At 36.8% G+C, this 21,586-nt stretch overlaps 1 protein-coding gene across 1 annotated transcript; it reads left to right on the top strand.

Moving 5' to 3' along the window:
* The first annotated feature begins 520 nt into the window (after positions 1-520).
* Positions 521-14,955, top strand: LOC149822501 (uncharacterized). The gene is made up of 4 exons (XM_089981060.1): positions 521-755; positions 910-1,162; positions 11,398-11,577; positions 14,123-14,955. The coding sequence occupies exons 2-4, from the start codon at positions 932-934 to the stop codon at positions 14,726-14,728; spliced, it is 1,017 nt and encodes a 338-aa protein (XP_089837186.1). The 5' UTR covers positions 521-755; positions 910-931; the 3' UTR covers positions 14,729-14,955.
* The last annotated feature ends 6,631 nt before the right edge of the window (positions 14,956-21,586 follow it).

Below are 21,586 nucleotides of genomic sequence, written 5' to 3'. Positions count from 1 at the left end.
TTCAAAACACAACCTAAACTATAAAATTATTCTAGGCACCACTTTTGTGGGTGGTTTGATCTTTTTTCACTTTGGATCTTAGGTTCTTATGTAGATTTAGACTTGGATCTGATCTAAGGTTCATGATAGAATCTTTGGGTCATATCTAGATCCAAATCTCATCAAAAATTGATTCAATAAACTTGAAATCGTTGTATCTCTCGTTTTGACTCAGTTTCGCGTGAAATTCAAACCAAAGCATTTTTGCACCTCAAACATCCTAAATAGGATTACTTAAGCCATAAAATCAAATATAAATACATGAATTTGTGATAAAATATCATGCATCAATCAACAAAAGTTGAAGCAATTGACCTTGGTGTCATCTGGTGAATTAGGGCAAAAACTTTGGTGACAAACTTTCACACTTTTGGCGTGGATCTGATTTAGACCAAAAAGTTTGGTGGTTGGGTGAAAATTTGCTGTTACAACGGGAGCCCCACTGCACTTGGTTATGCGTAGCCGGCCCAGCAACCAAAGCACGTAGGCCTCGTAAAGCAGCGGATGTGTTTTGCTCTGGTTCGCCTGTGTTGTGTTTTTTTTTAAATGGGGGAGGCATGCAAGGTGTCATTCCTGCTTCCTCCTCGCCTGCCTACGTGTTAATCTCTGCCTACGTGCGACGTCACACGTGTCCCCACTAGTCTTCCACCTCGGCTGTTTATCCGCGGCAACCTACCGTCGGTTCCGTGCTCATGAACGGGGTTGCGTTCCGCCAGGTAAATCTCTCTCTCTCTCTCTGCATGGTCGGTATCATCATGTGGTTGGTTAGTTTTGGTTGGATTTAGAGAGGGAAATTTTCTTCTTTTCGATGTCTCTTTTCAGTCTTGTGTTCTTCTTGGGGAACTCAAATGCAGAGTCTTACGCTTGCAGATGATAGAGGAGTAGAAGCGACATGGGGTTGGTTGTGGATCTTGTTTCTTATGCGATCCTCTTGGCCACCACGCCGTTCTCATTGATGAAACTCTGTATCGACACGGCTGCCCTTTTCGTTTGCGAATTGTTGCATCTGGTGAAGTTTGTGTGCAATCTGCAGCTCGGTCTGCTCTGGAGGGTGGTTAATTGGTTCATTGCGGTTGCGACTCTTCCTGCTCGACTGCTCACTGCGTTGCGACGCGAGAAACTGGTTTGTGTGCTTTCCTCTCCTTTTTTTGGCGGGGAAGATTCCTCTGTTAGTTTTGACGCTGGATGCCCATGAGGGCTCCCATCAACTTGTGAACATCACCAAGTTGATAGGACGTCCAGAGTTCGAAACCCACTAGCGCATGTCCTTTGCCGCAAAGTTTTCCTCGGTTATCCAAAAGTCTTTTGATAGCTAGCTCTTTCTTGGTGGTCCATTAGATCTTTGTAGGGAGTTGTTTGGGTTTTGGCCGGCTTTGCCACTAGAACCGCAGCATGCTCCAAAATAGATGGGGTTTTAACCAAATTTGATGCTTCTTATAGCCTTTTACAGGGTAGTGATTCTTTTTAGAACTTGCTTGTTTCATTTAATTTACATGGGAATTTGGGCATCTTTTCCTTCACGAGTGATCAAATCATCTTAAAAAGTGCTATACAAGCATGTTGAACTTCAGTTTTTCTTTCACCTACCACTTTTTACGTGCAAATCTTTTGGTACTTTTTCGTTCAGGCTGAACTGAGGATTTTTTTTATGTGGCCCTTCTAATGAAACTCCCTTTCTTTCTCGTCTTTCCATGAGGCATGGAAATAAAACAAACGGACCCTAAAGTGTCTGATAATGATTCAAAACTTTGGCTCTTTTGCGTAGTGTCGTTACTGTCAGATATGACATATGGTAGACGTCAAGGGAATTACATTTCAACAGTTCTTGAGAGGTTCGTGAATCGATTCGGGTATAATGGTGCTAGATGAGAGTAAGCCATTTCTTGGTGAAATAACTGTTATAGCAGGATGGGCTATCATTGGTTTTATTGTTGTTGTGGTTGTTATTCCTATTGTTGCTAGTATTGTTGTTGTCATCATCAACAGTTGTTGTAGTGTTAGTGAGCTAGCGGTTCATGAATCTATTCAGATATAATGGTGCTTGTCGAGAGTAAGCCAATTCTTGGTGAAAAAACTGCTATAGCAGAATGAGCTATAATTGGTTTTGTTGTTGTTGTGGTTGTTATTACTATTGTTTTTCTTGAGGAGAGATTGTTATTACTATTGTTGTTCTTGAGGAGAGATTGTTATTACTATTGTTGTTGGTGTTATTGTTGTTCTTGTCATCATCAACAGTTCTTGTGATGTTAGTGAGCCAACGGTTCATGGATCGCATCAGGTAGATAGGTGCTAGTTGCTATAGCAGAATGTGCTATCATTGGTTTTGTTGTTGTTGTTGTGGTTGTTATTACTATTGTTGATGATGGCGTTGTTGTTGTTCTCATCATCATCTACTACTGTTGTGCTGCAACAAATATTACTATTCCCTTTCAAGTCAATCTAATGACCTAGACTTAAAAAAGGGTCATACCCAGTGCAGTCTAATGCTCTGGGGTGTTAGGAAGAGGCATAATGGCCTCAGTTCTAACCTTCTGATTTTGTGCCAGAAATGGCTGCCATGAGGACTCGAACTACATCTCAGCGCTGGCAGCCCGAGTGTTTATCATTGCACCAAACAATGGCCCTCAGTCTAAGGAACCGGACTGTGGAGTTTGTTTGCTTTAATTTGGTATATGGCTTTAGGAAGTTGGACTTTGTTACCTTGTGAAAAGTGATAAAGGCTGCATATTACTTCAACCATTGGCCTCTCTGTCAGTAAAAATCTACTTGTAACTTAGGGACTTTTTCCTTCAAAATGAAAACCCATTTTCATGTCCTAAAGAGGTAAGTGTTACGCAAACAGGTAACAAAATAAGGATTTAAGGAAATGCAGATCTCAAGCCTAGAGGCACATTCTTAAGATCGCTATCTTTAAAACTTCAATCGCCCCACTCCGAGAATTCCGAAGATGCGAAAAGAGGTTTGTTACGACTGAGTTTCCAAGATACAACTAGGCTTGAACCTCAAGAGAGTCAGTGCTTCGCAAGGACGGATGACCTCTCCCACACTTGAACTCTGCAAGCCAAATGGAGAAGAAAGAAAGGAGAAAAACTGGAGAGTCAGAAATTCGGATGCCTCAAAAGACGAAAAACGAAGAGATTTATTGACTTTTAGAAAGGCCAAAACGTTTTGTGATAAATGAGATTAATAGCCATAAATTTAACGGTTTGAAATAAGGATGAAAAGGTCCATGAACGGTCACCCACCTTTGACTATTGATTAAAGGCCTTCAAAACCGTCCAACAGCCACAATGCACCATAATCTCTATATAAATGCATTTTAAAGCCTTTCAAACGGCCAGACAACTCAAAAACTAAAAAGTCAAAACGGACCGAGCATGTAAAGTGCAAAGTGCTCCATCAAAACGCCACATTGCGCCTCAAGCGCCGTTGCGCACACACGTGCGCGCACGTGTGCAAGAACGGCGCATTTGTTGTTGCACGATGCACAACAATGTTCGCAAGCCACCTAAAGACTCAAGGATTACCAAAGTAAAAAAAATAGAGAACAAACCCTCTATTTAAACCACCGGAAAAACTTCTCTCTCTTAGATATGGGACTAAACATTTTCAAAGCACTTTTGGTGTAAAACAATAAATCATCAAGACTTTACAGTTAAGTTATATTTTAAAACTTTTCTAACGGTAAGTTCCAAAATAAAGGCATCAAGACTACAAGAATCTTCCGTTATTTTTGGTTTCTTTTGTAGTAATGGCATAGAACCCCCAACAACAACAACAACAACAACGCCTTCATCCCAAAACAATTGGGGTCGGCGATATGAACCAAAACAGAAAATCATTCTGGGTCTTCCACATGAATCCTTCTCCAATCATTTCTATCCAATGCCATGTCCTCGGTGAGGTTCAAAGCATTCATATCCTTTCCTATCATCTCCATCCAAGTCTTCCTAGACCTACCCCGACCTCTTTTAACTAATATATTTTTTCATTTCTCCATCCTTCTAACCGAAGCATCATTAGGCCTTTGCCGAATATGTCCAAACCACCGTAAATGATTCTCTCTCATCTTATTTTCAATGGGTGCAACGCCTACCTTCTTACATATCTCCTCATTCAGAATCTTATCTTTTATTGTATTTCCACACATCCATCTAAGCATACGCATCTCAGCTACACTCATTTTTTGAATATGATGTCTCTTGGCAGCCCAACATTCCGTACCATATAGTAAAGTGGGCCTAATAGTCGTCCTATAAAACTTTCTCTTCAACCGCAATGGCATTCTACGATCGCACAACACTCCAGTTACACTTTTCCATTTCATCCACTCAACCTTTATCCTATGATTTACATCTCCATAAATTTCTCCATACTTTTAAATGATAGATCACAAATATTTGAAACAATCATCCACCGGTATTTCTTGCTCACCAAGCTTCACTACACTCCCATCACTACTTCGTTGCTTACTAAACCGACATTCCATATATTCTGTCTTACTCTTACTCAACTTAAAACCTCTAGCTTCTAATGTCTGTCTCCATAATTCTAACTTAGCATTAACCCCAGCTCTAGACTCATCAATCAAAACAATATCATCATCAAACAACATATACCATGACACATTTTCTTGAATTGATCTCGTAAGCCCATCCATCACTATAGCAAATAAGAAAGGGCTTAAAGAAAATCCTTGATGTAACCCAACCGTTATAGGAAAATTGGTTTTCACCCCTCCACAAGTGCGGACATTGGTTACTACTCCTTCATACATATCTTCAATTATACTAATGTACTTGAGAGAAACACCTTTCTTCATCATTGTCCACTAGAGAACATCCCTAGGTACTCTATTGTATGCCTTCTCCAAATCAATAAAAACCATATGCAAATCTTTGTTCCTCTCTCTATATCTCTCAATAAGTTGTCTAAGAAGATATATAGCTTTCATAGTTGATCTTCCAGGCATAAAACCAAATTGATTCTCCGATATCATGACAACCTTCCTCAACCTAGACTCAATCACCCTCTCCCAAAGTTTCATAGTATGACTCATGAGTTTTATACGACGATAGTTTGTGCAATCTTGTATATCACCCTTATTCTTATATAGAGGCACCAAAGTACTCTTCCTCCACTCATTAGGCATTTTATTTGTCAGCCAAATCTTATTAAAAAGATTTGTCAATCATTCTAAACATTTCTCTTCCAAGCATTTTCAAGCCTCGATAGGTATACCATCTGGGCCAACTGCCTTTCTTGATTTCATTTTCTTCAAAGCCTCTGCAATTTCTTTCTTTTGAATCTTGCGCATGAAGTCACGATTCATCTCATGAAAAGGAATGAAGAAGTCTCCAAGATCATGAGCATGACTTCCATTAAATAGCTTATCAAAATAAGCTTTCCATCTCTCTTTAATCTCCTCATCTTTGACTAAAACCCTTTGTGTTTCATCTTTGATACATCTAACCATACTCAGATCCCTCGATTTCCTATCTCACATCTTTGCAAGCTTATAAATATCATTCTCGCCCTCTTTGGTATCCAATTTGTCATAAACCTCCTTATATACCTTATCCCTCGCGTTTCGAACTACTTTTTTAGCTTCCTTCTTTGCTATCACATACTTCTCCAAATTCTCATTATCAGGACTCTTGCTTAGAATTCTATAACTCTCTCTTTTAACCTTGATAGCTAATTTGACATCCTCGTTCTACCATGATGTATCCTTACCTAGCGGTGCACCGCCTTTAGACTCACCCAATACCTCCTTAGCCCTACCATGATGTATCCTTACCTAGCGGTGCACCGCCTTTAGACTCACCCAATACCTCCTTAGCCACCTTTCTCATGCCACCCGCTATCTTATTCCACATTGATTATGAATCCTTCTCGAGACACCAATCAGCTTCCTTAACTACCTGCTCTACAAACATTCCTTGTTTAGCTCCTTTTAGTGCCCACCACTTAATTCTATGATCTATCATATGTCTATCCCTTTTGCGGTATTGTCTAATTCTAATATCTAAAATTAAGACTCTATGTTGTGTAGCTACACTTTCTCCCGATATAACCTTACAATCGATGCAACAACCCCTATCTCTCTTTCTAAGTCGGAAAAAATCTATCTGACTCGTATTAACCTCACTTTTAAATGTTACTAGGTGAGACTCCCTCTTCCTAAACCAAGTGTTTGCTAAGATCATATCATAGGACAAACCAAAATCTAAAATTATTTTTCCACTTTCGTTTATTTCTCCTATACCATAGCCTCCATGGATACTCTCAAATCCATCCCTACTAATGCATACATGTTCATTAAGGTCACCGCCGATGAAAAGCTTTTCTCCATAAGATATGCCTTGTACTACTCCATCTAAATCTTTCCAAAATTGACGCTTAATGGAATCATCTAAACCTACTTGAGGTGCATAAACACTAATAATATTAATAATATTCGTACCTAATACTAATTTAATAAGTAAAATCCTATCACCCTTCCTACGGACCTCAACTACATTATCTATAAACTCACGACTCATAACAATCCCTACTCCATTCCTATTCCTGTATATCAAATCTTATATCCCCAAGGTTCTATCACTTTTGCTTTCTCACCTACCCATTTGGTCTCTTGTAGACATAAAACATCAATCTTTCTCCTACACATAACATCTACTAACTCTACCAACTTACCAGTTAAAGACCCTATGTTCCAAGTGGCTAACCTAATTTTATGGTCTTGGACTAACTTCTTTACCCCCACCCGTCCAACAAAGTGAGGGAACCCTTGCCTATTTGACACCACACCCGGACGCCCGTGTGACGCGTCGCTTCTGAGCAACGACCTAGCAACCCTTGCCCATTTATCACTGCCTTTGAGCCTATAGAGTATAGTGCGTCGCTCAGTAGGGAACGCCCCAACGAAATTCTCATATTGGTTCATATTTATAGGGTATGACTAAGTTTTTATGCTGGTTGTCACTAGCCTACTGCAACCCTCCTCCTTTATTCGGGCTTGGGACCGGCAGTGTATAACTAAACAGTTATACACAGGCGGAGTTAAGGATTGTTTTTGTATGGCATAGAACCCCCATACCTCAAAATTGTTTTACAAACAGATAGGATGTTCTTTTAATTTTTTGCAGCTCCAAACTGATAAGCCTATGGGTTTAACATATTCAAAGTTAACCCCATTCAACCAAAAAAAAAACATTCAAAAGCGTATTGAAAGTTAACATCCTTAGTTATGAAATTATGGCATGTGAGCAGCAAAGCTTTAGATTAGAAACCATCCTTGGTGGAGTCGTATGAATAACTAACTAATCTAATGAACTAGTGGAGCTTTCCTTTAACAAGCTTTCTGTGGTGGACTTCCTTCTCAAAGGGAGAAGGGGTTGTAGTCAATTGTTAGTTCATGAATGCTGCAAGATATTGTATTAATGGAAAAAACTGAAGATAAGGATTGTTTTTGTCAAACCAAAATGGGTGAACTATACCATTTAACTTGTGGTGGCATATTTAGGGCTGCAAATGAGCCAAGAAGAGCCCAAGCCTGGCAAGGAGGAGGAGGAGAAGGAGCGGCAGAGATGCCATGATTGCTAGTTCTCACTGAAATGATGTTTGAGGGATTAAGGGACCAAGAACTCTTGGGAAAAAGGGAGCATAAAAACCCTCTACATGCTTATATTTAATATTATTATTTTTTGTCATAATGTAATGCAATATATGATGATAGAGGTATAAACATATTTAATTAACCAAGTGTAAACGAGCTTAACAAACTTCATTTAAGTTTGGAACAAGCTCAATGCTCGGGCTTGTCTCATTTATGCAAATGAGCCTAAGGATAAGCTTGAGTTTGATTTGTTTGCTGAATAAGTGAGCTCAACTTGTTCTCTTGGCCATGCAAACCCGAGCCTCTCAAGAGGCTTGACTTGTTGCCGATCCCTAGGCATATTAAGGCAGTGAGCACAAGGATTTTGATCTGACTAAGGTAGATTGATTTAGGATTATTCTGTGTTTGTTTTGAGTCACTAGTCTTGTAGTCTAGCTGAGCAATATTAGTTTCTAGATCTAGCCTATAGTTGTAGTGAGTATAGAATCATCATGGATATGCCATCTTGCGATTCATCAGAATGATGGATGGAGAAATCCATTTTGTTAAGCGATAACAAGATGCAGTATCTGTATCTTCAAAGTGAGTGTAGCTTGGGAAGACAAAAGCATGTGGAAATGTACTTTCACTTTTTTCAATAAGCGATAGATAATTCAGAAATTTTGAGGTTCTAATTAGTGAATGCCCAAGCCATAAAATTTGTCCGCAAGGTTTACTTTGACAAGTACAGCTCTTTCAATTTCAATAAATTGTCTATCCCGTGCACTGGTTGCTTTGGGATATTAGGAAAAGAGGATATGGATTAAGGGTTTTGATGTAAATATATGCTATCTGGGCTATCTGTATTTATTTTTTTCCTAAAATGGTAGATGAGCAGTTTTGCAGAACAGACATCCTAGGGAGCTTGCCCGGCAATATGCCAAGGGAAGGGTGCATGCATATTGGGTATAATCACATATTCATCTGAATCTAAAATGTTTTTTTTAGGTTTGGATCATGAAAGTAAAATCCTAATGTGCATTTGGTTTGGATTTAGGTAAATTTTTCTTCGAATCCTGATCGAGTTCAAATGAGCTTTTTAGGTTGAATTTGATTTAGATTCGTATTCAACTCTCTCTCTCAATTTTCTCCAAATTGGAAATCCAGCAGGAGGCATCGGTATTGGTCTCTCTACTGTTCAAGACTGGTTTTTTCTTCTTTCTCTAAATGTTCCCACTCACTAGTGTCATTGTCAGCTACTTTGCTCTCTCAAAAAGAGAGAGGGAAGGAGAGGGTTGGTAGAACTCTCTAGAGACACCTTTTTGGAAAGAGTAGAAGAGACCTTTCTCTTCTTTTTTTCTTGTGAGAAATTCTTTACAATTTCAAAGCAAGACTCTGGCATTTCTAGAAAGGCGCCTTTGCCTCTTATATTTTTCATGACATGTTATTATATTTGATTGGACCTACTTACAGTAATTAGACTGGATTGGATCGGTTTGCATTTGACGGAACCTAACATTGTGATACAACACCTTTTATCATCTACATAAACCCAATGGAAGCTATCGATATTAATCAAAATAAGTTTGATTTATTAATGTAATTTGGGTCCAAAACTAGAAAACCTTGGATATAGATAAGAGGTTGGTCTAAACCTAATTATGTCGGAATTAGTTTTATTTGGGTTTTAAAAAAATGATTATACTTGTAAACATCATGTGGTTTTTAGAAGACTTTTTGGTGAGTTGATCAAAACTATTTGTTCGTTGGTTGCCTGATTCACATATAATTCCTCTTGCTCCTTGCAGGTATTCCCAACTGCTACCCTACAGGTGCCCAACCTTCTCAGACGTGTAACCAACTGCTGCCTCACATGTTCTCAACCCTCCTGCACTTGTTTCCATCTGTTGCCCACATGTCCCCGATGCTCCTCCAAGTATTCCTAATACTGGAAGCAGTATTAATTAACAAATTAAATATATATTATAGTGACCACTTTGCACCCTCCAATTAAGTCAGGTGAGGGTGCCTCTATGTGTTGATATTATTCAAAAATTTGAATCAATTAACGCTCTTATTACTTTAACCAATTTCAGCATGTTCATGCCGGCATGTTATATGTGTCGGTCTGATGATAAAATTGGGCAGAGAACAGCGAAGTTTTGCTTTTTAAGTTTCACATTCTCTTTTATAGTGTTATCTTCCCTAGATAATGTTGGCTGACATTGTCATTGTGTGGCATGGGAAGGAGCGATATTGGTATGAATGAACAGATGTTAGGTTGCTAATCGATTTTGTAAACTATATCAGTCATCAAGCATGACCGACATTGATGTGATTTTAAAGCTTTGTTTGCATTGTTTATGATTGTTTGTAAACTGTGAGAGTGAGAGAGAGAGAGAGAGCACAAAACTTTCTTCAGCAACTTGCTGTGTTCACGCTTTGTTATCATATCAAGAAAAAACCACAGGCTCATGAATTGTCAACTGCCAAGGGAACTAAGGATATTGTGAGCAGCTATCAGATTTAGTCTACAATGGGATTATTCTCGATACTTTTATGGCCTCTTGGCCCATGTATGTCAAACTGACATGATACTTTGAGGTGCCTTACTGGATTAATCAATTATTTTTCCTGAAAGCTACTACCAAGCAAAATTTAGCAACCATTTGGTTATGCCAACACCATTTATGCTTTGGAATTTATTTCTCAATTAATCAATTATTTTTCCTGAAAGCTACTAGCCTACTACGAAGCAAAAATTAGCAACCATTTGGTTATGCCACTACTATTTATGCATTGGAATTTATTTCTCCCTCTAGAACCTGGGAACTGCCTATAATAATTCAACAGTAGCAGCAGTTGCGCTTGATCCTTGAGCTTCCTCTGAAAATCAGTTTAACCATTGTAGCTTCTATGTCTATATACGTTCATGCCAATACAAAAAATATCTGGTGGAAACATATCTTTTGCTATTTAGCAGTTTAATCAAGTGAATTATTGGCCTTCTAGGGTGCTAAAAGATGGCATTCACGAGCGCCAGTGGAACTGTTCCCTTGTGGCTTGTATCATTTAAGTGTTCAAGAAATGTGTAGCCATCTAAGAAATTGTAAATGAGGAAAGTAGCCTGATATAGTTTCATATAGAATAATGTATGTAAAAGCATATGTTAATGGCATGGCATCTGTGAAAGAAACTAAATTACGTCACTTGTATTTCTCTTTTAAGAGTAGAGAAGTTGTCATTTAGTGGTGAATTAGGTAAAAAGGAATCTGTATTTTAGACTTGTAAACAGGAAGTAGTTATTCACATGGTAACAGAAAACTTGGGAAAGGATAAATTCCGTCAGGTGGTTGTCATGTCTGCCACTAAGTTAGGCTTCCTTGATGCAGCCCGGTGGTGGTGTGGTAGTTGCAACTGCTATCATATTTGAGCTTATTTGTTCTTGTAATATGGGCATTGTCAATATTATGTCTCTCTTGAGCTTTGTTTTTTCTTTTCCTACCAATAGGTCCCTGTTATCATGAGGATAACTTACATAATTCCCTAAATCTTTCCTTAGCAAACTGTAGCTTCTTTTCTGCTACATCTTGGTGATGCTATCTTGTCAGATCCAGGTCTTATTTTACATAAATTCTTTAAGCATGGCATTGTAAGCTGTAAAAGTCAATTCAGTAGAACCACTTTTGCTGTAAATAATTTTTTCTTTCTTGTTGACTTGGAATGTGTTTAATGGAAAACAATATGTCCTTGTGCAGCTTGAGATGCATGTGCAAGGGATGCAGAGACAGTTAGACCGCTTATTGTGGGAAAAGAAAGAACTTGAGGCAAGATTCTGTGGAACTATTGATGACAAAGAACTCCTGGAGGCAATACTAGGGGAAGTTGAAAAAGAACATGATAAATCTATTTCCAAAATTAGCATTTTAGAGAACCAGGTATATGCATTATGAGGTTCAGAGTTCGACTTTTATGCATATTTCCACTGGTTACTTCATATGTCTGTCGACAATCTATTCTGGCTGTTGATTTCTTCTAGTATTCTTCTAATATATATTCATCGGCCACAGCTGTGTATGAATTTCTCATTTTTACAATTGCAAGTTGCCAAATATGATTTCAGCAGTCTATGCTAGTGACTTCTGATTGGGATAATGTTCTAAATTGTGTGAATGATTATTGGACTAATTGTGGTTCCTTAATCTACAATGTCTTAGGTTGCTTCTGAGTAAAAAACAACAAAAATCAATGTGTGTTTTGCAAAATAGTAATTCTATTGGACTTCAAAAGCAAAGCACAATGGAGATTGAAGTTGTAAATAAGATATTTCAAGCATGAAGCATTGTTTTAGAACTCTATATGATAATGCATCAGATGTTTACAGTTGCCAGAGGTACTTATCTGACACCAGCCCTAAATCATCTGGCTGCTAGTTTAGGAGTTCAGCTAGATAATAACATATCACGTATTAGGTGTAGCTCCTAGTTTGCAGTCTTTTCTGGTTTTTCAAAAGCAGGAGTAATACTGTAATACCATCCCTTCTTGGGGCTTTGATGGAGTATTGTTTTCGAAAGAAGCAATTGAACTAGATACGTATTATGTAATCAGTTACTCAACATCCCTTCTTGGGGCTTTGATGGAGTATTGTTTTTGAAAGAAACAATTGAACTAGATACGTATTATGTAATCAGTTACTCAAAAGTACAGATCTACTAACAAGATAGTAGTTTGGATACATTAGTCTCATATGTTTAGTGAAGTACTGCAAGGAGCGGCTGAAATACTAGGCAGGAAGCAAGGGAACACCTGTTTGATGAAACTGAAGTCTTATAAAGTTCCATGGAATGGAAGCTGGACTCTGTCTTGTCCCTTTTCTGTGACATTGTTTGATACACAATTGGGAATCTTCATTTTTCTTGTTGCAGTGAAAAAATCATCAGCTCGTTTATTTCTCTGCTGCTCTCTCTCTCTCTCTCTCTCTCTCTCTCTCTCTCTCTCTCTCTCTCTCTCTGACATTTTTCAGTGTTGAAAACACAGTCATCATAAATGTTTTATTTTAGTTTGTCATGATTTAGATGTGAAAGTGATTTGTATATCTCTGCCTCTTTGTTTCTTGTGATAGAGTTTGCTTGTTTTCACGAATAAGTAGTTCCTGTGGTTCTCAAAAGTAATAATCCCCACTCTTCAGTCTGGAGGGACTCACAAGTGATTGCATTTCCTTCGGTTCTAATACCTACAGACTATCCCCAGGAGAGTTTTTCTCTTTACCAACATTCTAGTTGGTCCATGCATAAATAAATAAATAAATAGAGAGAGAGAGACACACACACACACACACATTTGAATCTTATGGTCATAAGCGTGAACTTTGTCAGTGCTGTTAGTTTTCAAAACTTTGCATTACAGTCAATTGCATGGTTTCTTTTCATGAAAATCATGCTTGATGAGTATTTGTAATCCAGAGGTCTTTTTCACTCACTGTGCACTGTATGCTAACAGCAATGCATTTGATATATCAGCAGAACCTTTTTTTTTTTTCAACCTCCTCTGTTTAAGCTTCCTCTGGTGGTCTTCTTAGAATTTTTGCTGACATGCCCCTATTTGTGCTGGGTTATCCTTCCAAGCACCTATTGCACTAAAAATTCAGATACCATCTTAGTGTTAAAATGTAATCTATATATATCTATACATATAGAGAGAGAGATACATATACATATATATCTTATATATGTGTCTGTGTATCTATCTATATATATATATATATATATATATATATTTTTTGTAATACCCTATAAAGGCAAAATAGTCTTTTTCATTTTCGCGCATATTGTTTTTTGAATATGCTCCTTTTTCCTATTTTTTCTTTGTTTTTTTTTATATTTAGCCATTTAGGGGCCCACATCATATTGACCGTTGGAGGGGCTCCAACATCTATATGTGGAGTCCCTACATAGGTTCTAAAGTGTATAAATAGGGGTCTCACCCCCTTTGTAATTCTTAAGAATGGAAAGCCTTGTTCTAATGTATAAGGATACTTCACTCTACACCTTTAGGCAAGGAATGGAAAGCCTTGTTCTAATGGATAAGGATACTTCACTCTACATCTTTAGGCAAGGAATGGAAAGCCTTGTTCTAATGGATAAGGCTCAATGGTTGGGCAAAACATTGCTAGTTTGATACAGTTACAAAACCGGTATATATTTAACTGAGCTGAGCTTCTCATTGCTCGAGGTTTGGATCATTAATTATTGAAGCTTGGAAACTAGGTCCAAGCTAGCTCCTTGCTGGCAGCTCACCTTGTTTACCAATCCCACAGAGACGTGAAAAGCTGGTCTTGACTTGCGCCTGACTCACACAGTCACTTATCTGAGTGGTTGGTGCCATCCATGATAAATGCTGTTGCTTATCTCTCTATTTAGAGTTTTGAATTTCTTTTATTGGCATGGTCAGTTTGTTCCTGATGTGCATGTTTCTGCATAACAGTTAGAGAAGCTAAGAGATGAAAATTGTCGATTGAGTAACATCCAGAAAAGGCTGTGGGAAGTAAAAGCATGGGAAGACTCGGGTGTTGTTGATATCGGTGTTCCATGGAATTTCGGATTCACAGGCAGCGAGGCGATTCTTAAAGAATTGAGTGCATGGGACCGTGAGACTATCTGCAAAGCCAGACATTCCAGCTTCTCAAGAAATGGTTCAAAATCAGAACAATTATTTGCCACCATAACTTCAACAGAGAAGGCAATGACTGTGAAAGATTTGGATCACCGTCGTGGTGCTGCACTTTCACAGAGTCTTTTCAGTGCGTTCCTGTCTGTTTTGGTGGGGGTCATTGTGTGGGAAGCTGAAGATCCTTGCATGCCTCTGGTGATCGCACTCTTCATCGTGGTAGTCATGTCACTGAGAAGTGTGGTTCAGTTCTTTTCTACAATAGACAACAGGCCTGCATCGGATGCAGTTGCTTTGCTGAGCTTCAACTGGTTCATTCTCGGCACGCTTGCCTATCCCACTCTGCCAAGTGTTGCCCGTCTAGTTTCCCCTCAATTCACCAGTTGGTTTGGGTTCACCAGCAACGAACCAGTAAGCCCTTGATCACCTCTTAGTTCAGCTTCATGTATATATATACAAACACCTTGTGTTTCTGTTTATGGGAATAGCTGAGCATAAGTTTCCCCTTTTGGCGTTGGAAATGGTGTATTTCTTTTGATTTCCAACTTCTTAATGGGTGAAAAGATTTCAGCAATATGTTAGCTTTTTGGACATGCATATCCTCTTTGACAACATGCATCTGCAGCAGTGCAGTTTCAAGTTTTTAATCATCTCTCTCTCTCTCTCTCTCTCTCTCTCTCTATATATATATATATATATATATATATATTGTAATGAGAGAGCACCTACACCTACCTACTAAAAGCCATTGGTGTAGGCTGCATCTTCTCAGACCTCATAGATGTGTTCAGCATTGTGTCTGATAAAAATTTTGGACGTAAAAATATGTTTTTTCAAGTTATGAAATTTTTTCCTTCAAAAAAAGTTATGAAATTTTGGTACATTGTGGGCTGTTGATCTTTAAAGATTTTGTAAAACTTACATGCACGTCAGTCATATGAGCCAAAACTTGTTTTCTACTTGGAAAAGTGTATTGATTAAAAAAACTGAAAATTTACAAAACCAGGTTTTCTCTAGGTGGGTAGGTGTTCCCGGAGCTTCAAAAAAATCATAATTTCAGCTTGCTTTTTTCTTTTTTTGCTTATCCTGAACTGGTAAATGTGTTTATCGTTGCTTATTTATGAAGAATCGTGCTTTGGATTGAATCAATCTAATGAAAAACTTGATCTTTTTGTTATGGTATTGTACGATTTTCAAATCTCTCTGAAAACCCATCTAAAAAGTGCTGCGCTCCCCGGGCCATTGGCTTGCTGAGTTTTTAAAGGGAAAAGGACATAGTTGTTGGGCAAGCCCATGTCTATTTTTGACTGGGACCAGGCCGTGCTGGGTCTAAGAAATGAGGCCCAAGCCTGGCGGATTTGGTTGCAACAAAATGAGCTCAAAGGACCTGCAGCTAACCGGTTAGGATGGCTGGGAGGATAACTGGTTAAGATGTACTGATGCCCTTTCCTATGGAAGAGATCATATTTCATGGGAAAGAGAGTGAAACAAACATCTCCTTGCTGTGCAGTTCACATAATAAATACAGAAAAGCATCTTTTTTTATCAAGATGGGTTTGCACCTCCCTCCACGTGGATGCACTCTCCCCTCCAGGCTTTGCTTTCAAGGAAAATTGGCTTCCCTTTGCTGGGGGAATAACTAACGCTCTCATAGATAGATTGGGATATAAGCGGTTGGGATTCAGGTCGAACGTGGCTAATAGCAGTTCTGAATTTGGTTAAATATATGGATTTGGATTCGGATTCGGATTCATATGGTGAACAAATCATAGCAAATTCGACTTTACATCTAACCAGATTTGAATATCCATCGAGTATGGGTGTTCGTCAGATTGGATTATAATCATATATGGCTTTGACTTGCCAAATCTGATTAAACAGTCAGATTTGATCAGATATCAGATATTAGGATAGTGCCTTGTGCCTGATTCATTAATCTGAAACTGGCTGAGATATCAGAATTTGAATGGGGGTGTTGGGTTGTCACCAATGTTGTGAAAAGCATTGAGGCGTAGCGAGTTGAGGCATTGCGAGGTGCTCCATAAAAAACTGCAGCGTAAGCCTAAAAAAAAATTAAAACTTAAAAAAAATTATAAAAATTTATTTAAAAATACATATAAATAAAATGCTTTATTGATAAAGCAACAACCAATAAGAAATAGAAAATCTCAAATAAATACTAAAAAATATGAGATTAACATGTAAAAGTAACTAAAAAACTGATTATATAACTGAGAAACATGAAATTAGCATGTAAAAGTAATTAAAAAACTAATTATATAACTTAGAAATAAATTATATAGCTTTGAAAAAAGCTACATAGCATAACAGGATTAACAGCAAAATATAATGTCCTAACATGTATCTTCTTCTTCTTAGGTTGGCGCCTTGAGGGGTGCTTTTAGCAACACTGATTGTCACCATGTAAAAGCATTTTTGGGTGGACAGAAACCAGGTCATCTTTGAAAATGCAGTCACTAGCAGGAAGTTGGTCGTACTGTGTGTTAGTAGGGAGTGTAGAGAATGGATGATGCTAAAACTTGGTAGTTTGTTTACTTGAGCATTGCAACTTTAGGAGATTGGTTATCACCAAGTTTAGTTATGTAACGACCCGAACACTTAACCAAATTTTCAAGAATATTTTTTTTTTAAACACAGCGAAACTACTCCAGGTTAAACATCTCAAGTACATCATAGAACATTTAAACCAATAATATCATTCCTAGTACCAATAAAGTTTAACATGAGATAAAGTGTTAAGTTCATAACAAAAGCAGAAATGAAAATAACTAAATTATTTCAAGTTGTCCTAAGAACATCAAAAATTCATGCAACATAGTCCCTACATCCCGTAATCACTCTGCATCATCTATTCTTCACCTGAAATGATGAAATAATATACTATGATTAAGCATGTGTATAATGTAACAAGGATGTGCAATGCTATGGGTTTTTTCAATGAATTGTAAAGCTATAGCATATCATGAGATAACTAAATGAATATCACATGAAACAATTAATATCATAACTCATTTCTGACATATGAATAAGAACAATACATTATATGCATTTTCAAGCATAGTATGTCACAAGTTTCACATGAACAAAGATCTTAAAATAATTAATTGTTTATCTTTAATTATCCTGCGGGTACTCGCAGGCCAAGGCAACTGTAACAGAAGAAAACACTTGGGGGTTTGTTATGTTGTATGTTTTGTTAACTTGAGTGTCTAACTGAAATTGAAATCCAAAGAGAGCAGTTTAATAACCAAGAGAAACTCACAAAGGTCAAACAAACTGGATGCACTCTTAACTTCTGTAGAAGAACTTGAACCTACCACGCACAACAAATTGATAGTCCAGGTCACTTAACTCTAAGGATTGGGGACCAACGAGTCATTGTCACTCGAAGCTAAAATAACACATGTCTCCAAAGTTTTGTATCACCTACCATCTCCAAGGTAAGCCTGAGTATGAGTCGATTATTTATCTTATTAATTTTTGTTACTTAATCTCTCAAGAGTTCAACATGTTTTGAACCCAATAGTTCAATATTACAAGTACTCACATAGACAACGAATCATACTACCGTAGTAGTATGTGTTGAAAAACTATGTTTTGATGATACATGATAAATATGATATGCTTTCATGATGCATATATATGATACATGATAAATACATGATATGCTTTCATGAGATATGATAAATATGATATGCTTTCATGATGCATATATATGATACATGATAAATACATGATATGCTTTTATGATATATGATAAATGTGATATGCTTTCATATGTGAAACTGAATATGTTATATTATGACTGGATATGATGTGCTATGTATTTAACGAGTATTTGATGCAAAGGTTATTTCACTTAAGAAGAGTGAAGACAACTTGATCAAGTGCAACTATTTGATGCAATCATACTACTCTGAAGAAAAAGCTTGATGGGCCATACATTCATAAAGATTATCCAAGAAGATCGGCTACCTCAAGATGAAGATTTTTTTCTTCTTTAGAGTCATATGTAACAGAACCTTCAGAAGCATGCATATTTCATATTAGACTATATGCTTTGAAATCATACAAGCCATTTATTTACAAAAAGTTAAGCTTTCATAAAAGGATACGTTATGTATATTGTAGCATTTCAAAAACACCTTTTTGAAACAAATCATTGTACTTCCTACAAGCATTTATGAAAAAGACATTTTGACAAGATATAATAGCTCATGATTTCAAAAACATTAATTGTACTTTCTTACAAGCATTTATGAAAAAGACATTTTGACAAGATATAATAGCTCATGATTTCAAAAGCATTAATTGTACCTTCTAACATGCATTTATGAAAAAGACAACTTGAAAAGATATAAAAGCTAATGATTTCAAATATGAAAGAAAAAGACAAAATGAATTAATTCATAATACACAAACATTTACGTAAGAAATTTTGGTTCATAATACATAAGCATTTATGTAAGAAAAGACAAATTGTGAAAAGATGTATTGGTTCATAATACATAAGCATTTATGAAGAAAAGACAAAATGTGAAAAGATGTATTGGTTCATAATACATAAGCATTTATGTAAGAAAAGACAAAATGTGAAAAAATGTATTGGTTCATAATACATAAGCATTTATGTAAGAAAAGACAAAATGCATTAGTTCATAATACACAAATTTTTACGAAAGAAATTTTGGTTCATAATACATAAACATTTATGTAAGAAAAGACAAATTATAAAAAGATAATACACAAGCATTTATTTGAGAAATGACTATTTGTAATATAAGTATTACTCAAGCATTTAGTGTACTTCACAACCATTCATTTTAGAATTGACGATTTGAGAAAATAAATATTATTTTATTAAAATAAGAAACGACCATTTATTTCTTTAAGCATTAAATGTTATTCCAAAAAGCTTTTAAGAAATGACCATTCATAAATAAAGTACTCAACAAACATTTATCACACTTACATACATTTATTATAAGTGACGACTTGTAAGAAAAATATTAATATACTAATATTCATTAAATTGAGTAAAGACAAAATTACATGATAGAATATATTCCAACGTTTAATGTACTACAAACCATTAAATTGAGTAAAGACAAAACTACATGATAAACTACACTTCAACGTTCAAAAATACTACAGAACATTTATTATGAGAAAAGACCTAATGCAAAGAATAACTCATTTAAAATACACCAACGAATAGTGTACTCCAAAAATACTTCGTATGGAAAGAAGACTTTTTGAAAAAGCAATATAGTACACTTATCTTTTTCACACTAAGTTGTTTTTGAAATGACCTGACTTCTCATATCCCAAAAGGACAATCATTTCAAAAAGACAACGACTAGTTTTCTAAAGACTATATATATACAAACACAACAGTGTGAAAACACAAGCAAACTTTCAACGAGAAAAATTCTTGCTCGACACTCTGAGAAAAGAGCTTAGAAAAAAAAAAAAAAAAAGTCAAGAAAAGCTCTCAGAAAAATACAAGAGTGTGTAAGAAAAGAAAAAGATCATTCTGAGAATCTTCATACGTGCATTCATACTCTACATATCATTTTGAAGGTTCTATAGGAAAGTGTTGTAACTTTCTGATTTCTGCTGTATTCCTTCTCTGTTGAGAGAAGTAGACCTCTGGAAAAGAGGGTGTTTCCCTTCTCTGTTGAGAGAAGTAGACCTCTGAGGAAAAGGGTGTTTTCCTTCTCTGTTAAGAGAAGTAGACCTCTAAGGAAGAGGGTATTTCCCTTCTCTGTTGAGAGAAGTAGACCTCTGAGGAAGAGGGTGTTTTCCTTCTCTGTTGAGAGAAGTAGACCTCTGAGGAAGAGGGTGTTGTACTATTTATCCGGTAACTCGGATGTTATAGTGGAAGGCTCAAGTGTTTTACTTGGGGACTGGATGTAGGTCAGTAACTCGGCCGAACCAGTATAAATCTTGTGTTTATTGTGTTGTGCCTTATTGCCTTATTTTTTTATTTTATCGATCCGCATCGTATTTCACTATTCACCCCCCCTCTAGTGGAATTTTTTTTGGGTATCAGAGCAGGTTCTGCTGGTTTCGACATAACAAGTCTTCCGGCACAAAAATGGCATCAACCTCTTATGCTCGTGACATCGAAGGTCAACACTCATCTCGCCCTCCTTTTTTTAATGGCACTAATTATGGCTACTGGAAATGTAGAATGATCATATTTCTCAAGTCTGTAGATTTTGCTGTATGAAATATCGTAGAATGTCCATATTTTTTTCCTACATCAGACTACTATTCATGGACTGATGAAGAAAGAAAAATGGCAAACTTAAATGCAAAAGCCATGAATGCTCTATACTGTGCCATAGACCAAAATGAATTTAACAGAATATCCATTTGTAATTCTGCTCATGATATTTGGCATTCTCTGGAAGTTATTCATAAGGGAACAAACAGAGTAAAAGAAGCTAAGATCTCATCATTGGTTCGAAAATACAAACTTTTCAAGATAATCAAAGATGAAACCATTATTGAAATGTTCACTAGATTCAATAATATCACCAATGATCTTAAATCTCTGAGAGAAACTCATTCCCAGACTGATAAGGTAAAAAAGATCTTGAGATCTCTCACAACTGACTGAGAGAAAAAGACTACAGCTATTGAAGAAGCCCAAGATCTTTCCAAGCTTACTCTGGATGACTTAATAGGCAATCTTATGGTCTATGAAGTTCATATGAAGGAAAGAAGGAAAAAAAACAACCTCCAAAGAAAAATCTAACTTTCCCAGCCATTTCTGAGAATGAGGACTCAGAAAAAGAATCTGAAATTGCTCTTCTTACCCGAAGATTCCAACGCTTCATGAGAAAGGAGAGGTTTTCCAAAAAGCTCAAAGAAAAGCAGGATAAAAAAGAAGAGACTATGTGCTATCAATGTAACAAGTCAGCTCACGTAAGACGTGACTGTCCTCTCCTAAAAAGAAAATCCAAAATCGAGGAACCAAAGAAAAGGTTCTTCAAGAAAAAGGTTCTACATGCTCAATGGGATGATTCGAAACCATCCACCAGTGAAGAGTCAAGTGATGATGAAGCTGAAACTGCAAGCATGTGCTTCATGGCAAATGAAAGCTCTGTAAGTAAAATTTCTGACTTTTCCTTTGAAGAACTTCTAGATGCTTTTCAAGAACTATTTGAAGAATCTAGAAAAATGAGTCTCAAAAATAAAGTTTTAAAATCTGAAAATTTAGAGCTTTCCCAGAAAAATGAAAAACTCAGT

The sequence above is a fragment of the Nuphar pumila genome, chromosome 11 (genome assembly GCF_984573655.1).
Source record: "Nuphar pumila chromosome 11, dmNupPumi1.hap1.1, whole genome shotgun sequence".
NCBI lineage: Eukaryota > Viridiplantae > Streptophyta > Magnoliopsida > Nymphaeales > Nymphaeaceae > Nuphar > Nuphar pumila.
Note: the sequence above shows the minus strand (reverse complement) of the source record. Positions and strands in the feature narration are given on the sequence as shown.

What these genes read in the sequence shown, in the direction of transcription:
- LOC149822501 (XM_089981060.1), top strand. Translation starts at nt 932, where the DNA reads ATGGGGTTGGTTGTGGATCTTGTTTCTTATGCGATCCTCTTGGCCACC. An exon ending in CGTTGCGACGCGAGAAACTG is followed by an intron (nt 1,163 to 11,397) that starts GTTTGTGTGCTT and finishes GTCCTTGTGCAG; the next exon opens with CTTGAGATGCATGTGCAAGG. An exon ending in TTAGCATTTTAGAGAACCAG is followed by an intron (nt 11,578 to 14,122) that starts GTATATGCATTA and finishes TCTGCATAACAG; the next exon opens with TTAGAGAAGCTAAGAGATGA.